The 10,305-nt window shown below is 42.9% G+C and overlaps 1 protein-coding gene across 3 annotated transcripts in view; it reads right to left on the bottom strand.

The window, feature by feature from the left end:
• The window catches only part of THSD4 (thrombospondin type 1 domain containing 4), a 572,998-nt gene that overhangs the window by 31,742 nt on the left and 530,951 nt on the right, over positions 1-10,305 (bottom strand). For all 3 annotated transcript variants that reach the window (XM_024128852.3, XM_024128851.3, XM_024128853.2), the window contains 2 exons: positions 5,019-5,194; positions 2,502-2,598 (listed from right to left, as the gene is read on the bottom strand). In XM_024128852.3, the coding sequence (XP_023984620.1) occupies positions 2,502-2,598; positions 5,019-5,194 (273 nt within the window). The remainder of the gene's footprint in view (positions 1-2,501; positions 2,599-5,018; positions 5,195-10,305) is intronic.

Below are 10,305 nucleotides of genomic sequence, written 5' to 3'. Positions count from 1 at the left end.
GGCCTCTCCCGTTGCAGAGCACAGGCTCCGGACGCGCAGGCTCAGCGGCCATGGCTCACGGGCCCAGCCGCTCCGCGGCATGTTGGATCTTCCCGGACCGGGGCGCGAACCCATGTCCCCTGCGTCGGCAGGTGGACTCTCAACCACTGCGCCACCAGGGAAGCCCTATAGCTCATTTCTTTTTAACACTGGATAATATTCCATTGCCTGGATATACCACAGTTCCTTTATCCAAATTTCCCTATTGAAAGACATCTTGGATGCTTCCAAGTTTTGGCAGTTATGGAGCAGTTGCATTTTACTTTACATATTTCCATTTTGATTGAATAGTGTTCAAGCATTCATTAGTTTAATATAAAATAAGGAGGCAAATTCTAAGGTTACTATAAAATACAGTTAAAACTTAGAGCTTTCTCTACCCTTTCAGCAGCACTTTCTTATTTAGTTGGCTACTTATAATACTTCATGGTTTAAAATATTATAGGCAAATTAAACTAATAGAATCAAGACCAGCATACTGATATAAATGAAACTGTCCAAGATGTTATCAGCTAAAACATTTAAAAATCTTTTATGTACCTTATATGTACTGGGCACTGTGCTAGGATGGACACCTAATTTATTCAATACCTTCCCCCTCCCAAATAAACCTTTGAGTGTATGTTTTTCCCTCTCTATTTTGTAGACTGTGAATGTGTTCAGAGAAGTTACTGACTTGCCTGAGGGTGCACAGCAAGAAAGTGGCAGAATTGAATTCAAGCTCTGGCCTCCTGACTCCACTGATACGGTGGATGAAGCCTGGTCCAGATTGCCTCTCCTCACCAACTTTTTACAGCTGACCCCTTCTGGCCTGCCCTGTCCCAGGCAGCTGATCCCAGAACCACGTGCTACCCATTAGCTGAGACCCATGAGCCTTGTTATCACTCATCATCATCCTATATGATTTCAAATAGTCTGTCCAATTGCCCTTATAAATCAGCATCAGCAATCTCAATATTTCCCCATCTGAACTTGGTTTCTCAGACTGTGTATTGCTCCTAGAAATGGCTTAAAAATTCTTTCAGGCTGAGTGTGCTGACTTGGAGTTTGGACAACACATGCACCCCACGTGCCAGGTGGCTCCTCCCTGACCTGTAACAATCAGTCAACCTGGTTATCCAATCGGCAGCCCAAAGAAGGATGTACGGCCAGGTCTCGCATCTGTCCCCTCACTTCCTAGGACAGGTGTTGGACCAGGTCACCTGTAGGCAGTGTAATAAGCACAGGGGCTAGTGACCCAGGCTGACCTGAGGTCATTGTGGGTTTTGGGCAAGGAACTCAATCTCTCTAAGCTTCCATTTCCTTACTCTTAAAATGGGGCTAATAACAGTACCTCCCTCTGGGCATAGTTGCGAGAATTTGATGAGTTAGACTATGTGAAGGGCTCAGCAGTGTCTGGCACATAGCGAGGACTCTGTGTGTGAGTGATTATTAGAGATTATTATTAATGTTTCTGCAGACCCTTCTGTCTGAAAGATGTTGAAGACAGTCTCCATTTGGGTGGTGGGCTCTATCACCATTTGGTAAAGAAATATCAGCCAGGGGCTGTGCTATACCCAGCAGAGGCAAGCAAAGCTGCTGGCTCTGTCAGCAGAGCCCACAGGAAAGAGGTGGATTGTGAGGTGTGAATTCATTATTCTTTTCACAGAATCAGAAGGGGACCAAGAGAAAAGGCATGTGGTAGACAGAGTAATGGCCCTCTGAAGATGCCTGTGTCCTAATATCTGGAACCTGGGATGTGTTATTGTATGCAGCAAAAGGGATTTTGCAGATGTGATTAAGTTATCCTGGATTTTGAGATGGAGAGATTATCCTGAATTATCTGGCTGAGCTCAATGTAATGGGAAGGGTCCTCATAAGAAAGAGGCAGGAGGGCGAGAGTCAGAGAAGGAGAGATGACAGAAGAAGAGGGTCAGAGGCAGAGAGAGATTTGAAGGTGCTATTCAGCTGACTTTGAAGACGGAGGAAGGGGCCATGAACCAAGAAACGCAGGTGGCCTCTGCTGAAAAAGGCAAGGAAACTGATTCTTTCCCAGAGCCTGCACAGGGAGCACAGGCTGCCAACACCTTCATTCCTGCCCAGCAAAACCCATTTTGGACTTCTGACCTCCGGAACTATAAGACAGTAAATTTGTGTTGCTTTATGCTCCTGAGTTTAAGGTCATTTGTTATAGCAGTGATAGGAAACTAATATAAAAGACATTTCAAAATGTTGGACTGGAAAGACAGACTGAGAATGTTCACTTCATTTCTGAATCAAGTGAATGAAACACTTTTATCAGTGAAGGCTCAGGCAAATGGTGAAGCATCCTCTGATATCAAGGCCCATTGACTCTGAAATATGTGTCCATGGGTTTTCTCTGTGTTGACCTAGAGACAGAGGGCAGATACACAAGAAGAAGAGAGAAAGGGCATTAAAAGGAAATGATCTGGAGTGACCGGCAGCAAAACCAGAAATTTTACCTGGTCTCCTGTGAGGCAGCACCTGTGGGCTGATGGCATTGTTTCCCATGATTACGTACTCGTAGTGGACTCCTGGGTTAGGCTGCTGGTGTATCATCTGACAACACAAAGGTCAATGTCACTGCACTGGCACACATGCATATCCCCTTCCTGCTGGCTTTGGGCTCAATGGTGTAAGTGGCACTAACTATAAATGAGTGGACTGATTTACATCTAATAATATTAGCGGACTGGTGACACACTAAACGAAAGCTATTTCCAGATGGCTTTTTGCTACCTGCTTTTGAAGAATGAAGAACGTACTCTTTGAGAGAATAAGAAGAAAACTAGGCTGAAAGTCAAGATTTTATAAATTTTAAACAGGAAGATGGGAGCAATGGTAGGGAACCTTTCTGTCGTCTCTCAACCATCCTCTACCATTGCTTAGATTTTGCTCATGGCCCTCAAAATATCCAAAATAGACACTTAAGTTTACACTACAGAGAACCCGTTTGAACACTAGGTGGCGAGACAGAGTCATGTAAGGAAGGGCCAGACCTCTGGCAGCATCTCCCGGAGATCCCCTAGGTTTCTCCCAAGTCCTCTACCTGGCCCGGGACGCTGGCTCAGGAAGGGTCTGACCCAACCCTCTCCCTCATTGACTCTCTGGGTCCCATCCCTCTCATCCATGGAAAGTTCCAGAACCACAGAGAGATGAGGTGAGGAAAACAGGTGTAAGGGCAATAAGTCTCCTTGGGTCTTATTCTCTCAGGGACCCATGACAAAAGCTGCATAGGGCTGTGGAAGTCAGCAATTAAACATTGTCCGGGACAAGAACACAAAACAAACCAGCATGGCTCAGCAGAATAAATCCCTCCCTATTGGCTTTGGAGCACAAAATCCTTTGTGCTCATGGCTTTCCTAGAGGGAAGCAGGGTGGTGGGCTAAATGGAGCTGCGGAATGCAAATCTGCAGTGAAAATACGAGCCAGGCAAGGAGACAGGTCATGCTGTGATATTTCTATCTCTACTGCTTTACGAAGGGGTTCTCCTGTTTACCCGCTGGGTCACCTAGAGCAAGTCCCTCAATCTCATGGTTTTCGATTTCTTCATCTGGAGAAGCAGGAGGTGAGAATCCAGCTGATCTCTGAGGTCCTGTTAGCTACAGGCATTCTCTGAGTCACTCCTGCATGGGTGGGTCCTGTTTGGTCCACGAGGGTGTCTATTCCATCCAGTTACACCATCAGCCTTTAACCCTTCCCTACATGTGACACGTGGCCTCCTGTCTAGAAATCACCCAACAGAAGGCAGACATGAGAACCCCTGGGCCCCCTACATCCAGGAACCATGGTGGGGAGCAGAGAACCCCCAAGGGACACAGTGGTGTGACCGCAGGTCCCTGCTGTCTATTCCTAATCCCCTCACTTCTCTTTTCACACAATCCAACAGTCATTCTGGGGCCGGAAAGCCTTTCCCCCTCCACTGTGCCTCTTCTGTGTGAACATTCTGCCAGTGCAAACCTTGTCCCATTTATGAAGTTATTACTGGCCACCACATCCCAGACCACCCACAGTGGGCCTTTAACAACCTGAGTTTTTACCCCTGATGCCATTCGAAACTTACCCGGAGTCCAACACCAGCTGGACAGTCTATAAAAAAATATTCAAAATGAGCTATAACAAGACTTCCTTTGTAGTTTCTAGTCCATGAACCACTAGGCCCAAAGGGAATGAACATGTAACTGTATAGTTGGACAAGTAATATTTATAAAATTCGAACTCGGCAAATATCAAGTAGACCAGCATGGCTTTGGAGTTGGTGAGAGATTATATACCTATGGGTGAGTGCATTCTTTTTTATCAAAACGTGATCTTGAGCTTTTATTTCTGGTCACCTTTTATTTCCTGATCTTTTTAAGAAGATTGGATTCTAGTGGTTTCTTTTAAAAAATAAGGACCATTTTTAACTCCGGGGCAACTTAATACTTTAGTTTCTTGTCAAAGAAATCAAAGTTCTGTCTTCTGCGAAGCAGGGAACGACTAGTAAATCTCTATATTGTTACTCCAAGCTTTATTGTGTCATCTGGAGTACTCTGGAGTCCTTGTTTCTTCACTTGCTTTAATAGAATTTGAAGAGGGCTGGGATCTGTGAGTGGTCTTGTCTTGCTTTAGGCATTTGCTCTCTTTTGCCATAAAAAGAAAACACGCCAAATTAGCATAGGAGGAAAGTGCCTGGAGGAGAGCCAATGCTCATGAAATAAAGGATATGCTTTGCCTCTGATTTGGTTCAACAAGTAAAATTGGTTTTACTGGCTCAATAAACGCGGAGGGTAATAAGCATCTGGGAGAGTTTAAGGTTTCTATGAGCTAGGTACATTCGGAGGTGAGGGGCAAAGATGAATGCCAACCATGTAAGGGCACCCCAAAAGGCGCCGCTCAAATGGTCTTATTAAGCAGGGGCAATATTTGTTGTTTATTTGTTCTAAGTGTGGTCCTGAGAAGCAAGAAGATACAAAATCCAGGCAACAGTTCAAACTCACATAGACATCCAAGATCTCATTAGTGGGACCTTCGGCCAAAAAGGACTCTCCGGCAGTGCTCGAAATCTCATTTGGTCGCTTGTATGTGAACATGGTCCCTCCTCCTTCATATTTTCCAGGCCGGTCAATTGCCCAGTTCCCGTTGATGATGGAGCGGCCAGAACGACTTCGCAAGGCTGTTGAGAAAAATGAGAGTCCTCAGGTAAGCCCAGGTGTGCACAAGAAACTGACTGCCCCCTACTTGCTGGCTTATTCATTCATCAGGTTTGTCATTATGATCCACTATGTGCAGGGCACTGGCCTAGGCCCTGGAGCAGTACGAGGCATCTAGATCACAGCCCTTTGGGCTTCATCACTTCTTCAACCCACTTCAATCCCTTCTACCACTTGGACTTAGTCTAGAAAAGAAGAGTGGGAGTGGTTAGGAGAGAAGAATGTGGAAAATGAGAGAAAGGAGAAAGTTAGATGTGCAAGATAAGGGGGTGGGGAAGGGAAACTGTGTTCTATCCCATTATCTAGGTGAGAGGTTGCACATTGGCAGCTCATGAGCTGCTTTTGGCCCACAAATGGAATTAGTTTAGCCATTGTAGTGTTCTTTTTTGGTAAATAATTGAAACCAAATTTAAGAATTGGGAGATTTCACATAAAAATTTTAGAGTTCTAGCTTCTCTTGTAAAACAAGAAGACATGTTAACCTTGGCTCCACATTCTCTTAGGGCAGCAGTCATGGAGCTGAGGAGGAATGCCTCTGTTAGATGGGGCCTGCGTGCTCTGGCTTGCCCTACTCCCCACCGCTCCCTAATGCTCCCCAACACTGAGGCTAAGTCTCAGTTTATTACCCATTTATTTATGAATATAGATTATTTATTCCATTTGTGATCATGCTGAATTAATATTTTCCTTACAGAATATAAATTTTCTTACAATTCTTCCTACTGGTATGTCTACTAAAAGTGGCAAAGCTAAAGACAGGCTAAAAGGGTCACAGGACTTTCTCCTACTTGGTCATCTTCATTCATTTGTATTACCTGACTTCTGTGGACTTTTGAGGATGTAGCTATGTTACCTACTCCCACATACACTGTCAGAATTCATCTTCACAACATTGCTAAGTGGATGTGTATCCTCATCTTTCAGAACATGGCTCAAGTCTGAGAAGGAAGTTGTTCAAGTTCATGAAGACAAGTGACAGAACTGCTATTTGGAGTCCAATAACAGTGGACTCAGGAGGAAGGTAAGAACGGAGAAGAGGGGCAAGGAACAAGGTGTTAGGGTTATTGAGAGAAGAAAGGTCAGCATCTGAGAGCAGACTTGACTCCCTTAGACATTTGGTACCTTGAAATCCACAAGCGAATGGCAAATTGTATTTAAAGGAGATCCCATTTTAAGTGGCATGGTCAACAGTGGGCCTGTGACAGTCACTGGCTCTGTGTACTTTCAATTTACATAGTTACTAAACTTAATTTTTTTATAATGTATTATGAAAAAATTTACACATAAATGAAAGTAGTGAGAACGGTATAATAAACCTCCATGTACCCATCCCATCACCCAGCTTCAATAATTATCAACTCCTGGCTTAGCTTGTTTCACTTTGCAAATCCCAGACACTATTTATCCTTACATTTTTCAGTAGGTGTCTGTAAAATATAAGGACTCTTTGTTTCTTAAAGCCAGTTTCAGCAGCGTTTTCTACAATGGGCCTTCCCAGGCCTGCAGAATCAGAAGCTGCTCTGAGAGGTGGAAGAGCCCCCAGGGTTGAGGTGGCCTCCCCTGCAGACTCTATCCCTGGCTGGCTTGTTGCCATGGCTCCTGGGAGACCACAGCTGTGGAACATCAAATACCAAATTAGAAAATCATTTCAGCTTACTGAGTGGCAAGGAGGGGTCAAGAGTAGAGACTGAGGATGAATCGGTTTGGGGCTGTTTTCTCTCAAAACCACACTTCTTGAGAGTGGTCCATACGGTGTCTCCGTGTTTTCACTTCCCAATCATTTCTCAATCATCTCCAGTCTGACTCCTGCCCCCATTATTTCAATGAAACAATTCAAATGAACGTCACAAGGACCTCCATGTTGCCCATTCCAATGGGCATTTTCCAGCCTTCCTCTTATTAGATGTCTCAGCAGCATTTGGCACTACTGGCTGCTCCATTCTATTTGAAGCCTTCTTTCACTGGTTTCTGGGACACCTCACTCAGCTGGTTTTCCTCCTGCTCTCGGGCTGCTCACCTGTTCTTTCTTTTTTGTCTCATCTTTCTCTACTCGGCCATCAAATGTTAGTGTTCCTTAAGGCTTCAGAGTAGACCTGATTTGGGTACTGTACTCCTTTCATGGGTGATTGCATCTTTGCCCATGGCTTTAATTACTATATTCCAGTGACTTCCATATTTATGTCTCCAATCCAGACTTTTCCTCTGGTCCCAGGCTTATGGGATTTTAGTTCCCTGACCAGGGATTGAACCCAGGCCCTCAGCAGTGAGAGTGCGGAGTCCTAACCACTGTACCACGAGGAAATTCCCTGGTCCCAGACTTTTATATCTAATTAGCTATTTGACAGCTTCACTCAGATGTGTTGTGTAAGCCTGAATTCATCCTTGACCTCTTCCAGTATTTCTTTTTTTAATTGAAGTATAGTTTATTTACAATATTATATTAATTTCAGGTTTACGGCATAATGATTCAGTATTTTTACATATTATACTCTCTTTCCTCTCCCCTTTGGTAACCTCTAGTTTGTTTTCTATGTCTGTGAGTCCATTTCTGTTTTGCATATACATTCATTTATATTATTTTTTTTAGACTCCACATATAACTGATATCATATAGTGTTTTTCTCTGTCTGATGTATTACACTAAGCATAATATTCTCTAACTCCATTCATGTTGCTGCAAATGGAAGAATTTCATTCTTTTTATGGCTGAGTAATATTATATATATATATGTAATGGAATATATATATATTATATATATATATCTCACATCTTTATCCATTCATCTGTTGACGGGCACTTGGTTTGCTTCCATATCTTGGCTATTGTTAATAGTGCTGCTATGTCCCTACATCTTTTTGAATTAGTGTTTTAGTATTTTTTGATGTATACCCAGGAGTAGAACTGCTGGATCATATGGTGGTTCTTATTTCAGTAAATGGTACCACCATCCATCTAATAAGGAACCTAGGAATCATCCTGGACACTTCCTCCCTTCCTTATCCCTTATATCCAATCCATCATCAAATTTTATTTGACCTTCTCCATATTTCTTGTACTCATCTACTTCTCTTCATGTCCACTGCCATAATCCAGGGCCAAGGTACCATCAGATTTCATATGGACTAACTCAAAAACCTTCTGACTGGTCTTCCTGTTTACCTTCTTTTCAGCCAGAGTGCTCTTTTCAGAATGCAGATTTGATAACCAACTGTGGCTCAAAATCCTTCAATACTTTCTATTTCTCTAGGAGAAGGACCCTTCAATCATCAATGGGGTCAGGGCCCAGGAATGTAGTCCAGCCTCATCTTGTGTCACTGTTATTCTTCTCTCTGTGCTCTGATCCCTGGCCTTCTTTTAGCTCATCTGATACATCACATTCCCTCCAAAATGCTGTTCCTTCTTCCAGAAATGCTTTCCCTAACCACAAATCCTATTTGTTCTTTAGATGTCAGCTCCTTCAGGTAATCTTCTCCTACCCTCAGTCCAGGTCTCTCTCTTCTCACATGCTCTAAGAGATGCAAGAGCCTTTCCTTCAAGGCACTTAACTCAGTCTGTACATACACCCATTCAGAGCATGACTTGGTTTATGTTTGTGTCCCAGTACTGTAAGCTCCCAAAGGGCAAAGACAGTGGTGTTTCCTCACCAACAATGGTGAGCTCTAGTGCCCAGCATACTGCTCACCATGTACTAGGAACTTAATACTTACTGAATGCAAAAATATCTAGTAGAAAAAGGCAACAGCTCAAAAGAAAGACAGGCAAAGAATGATAAATAGGCAATGCACAGAAAACCAAATACAAATTCCATAAGCAAATGAAAAGATGCTCTACCTTACTTATAATTTAAGAAATGCAAGTCAAAACCGCAATGAAATATTCTTGACCCACCAGATCAGCAAATGTTTAAAAAATTTAATACTGCCAGAATTGACATGTGTGTGAACAAGCAAGCACCCATGACATTGTTGGTGGGAATGTAAACCGATTCAGCCTTGGAGGACAGTTTGGTTACAATCTGTTCTTAGGTCAAGAGGATGTTTAAATGCCCCTCCTCTTGACCCGAGCATTGTACTTCTAGGAAACTACTTGAGGGCTATCCTTCTAAGTATACAAAAATGTTTTTAATAAGGATATTCTCTGCAGACTGTTTTAACTTGAGAAAAACTAAGACCAACCTAAATATCCATTAGTAGAGGATTGCTTAAGTAAATTGTCACCCTAGATAATCATGCAATGGAATATCACATGGCCCTAAAAATGATAAGGCAGGTCTGTGTACGTGGGTATGAAAAGAACTCTGTGATACATTAAAAAAAATTTTTGTTTTTCTTACTTGAATTTTTTTTTTTTTTTCATTTTGGCCGCACAGTGGGCATGCAGGATCTTAGTTCCCCGATCAGGGATCGAACCCGCGCCCCCTGCAGTGGAAGCGTAGAGTCTTAACCACTGGACCGCCAGGGAAGTCCCTGTGATATGCTTTTAAATAAAAACATATACATAAAACATGTAGACACACACAGAAAACATTTCAGGGAAAGATGGTTCTAAAACTGTTAACATTTGGGGACAGGAACTGGGGCTTAGGTTGGGATGGGAGATTAGAAGGGAGACATTTATTTCCCATTTTATATCTTTTTACTACCATTAAAAATTTCCTTACCATCCAAAGTCCATAGTTTACATTAGGGTTCACTCTTGGTGTTGTACATTCTGTGGGTTTTGACAAATGTATGACATCTATCGACCATTGTAGTAACACACAGAATAGTTTCACTGCCCTAAAATCCTCTGTGCTCTGCCTATTCATCCCTCCCTCCCCTCTAATCCCTGGTAACCACTGATCTGTTTAATGCATCCATAGTTTTGTCTTTTCCAGAATACCGTACATACATACTTGGAATCATACAATATGGAGACTTTTCAGATTGGCTTCTTTCACTTAGTAATATGCAGTTAAGATTCCTACGTGTCCTTTCATGGCTTGATAGCTCATTTCTTTTATCTTTTTTTTTTTTTTTTGCCGTACGCGGGCCTCTCACTGTTGTGGCCTCTCCCGTTGCAGAGCACAGGCTC

This window comes from Physeter macrocephalus, chromosome 11 (assembly GCF_002837175.3).
Source record: "Physeter macrocephalus isolate SW-GA chromosome 11, ASM283717v5, whole genome shotgun sequence".
Classification (NCBI taxonomy): Eukaryota; Metazoa; Chordata; class Mammalia; order Artiodactyla; family Physeteridae; genus Physeter; species Physeter macrocephalus.
This window is presented reverse-complemented; position numbering and strand designations above follow the sequence as displayed.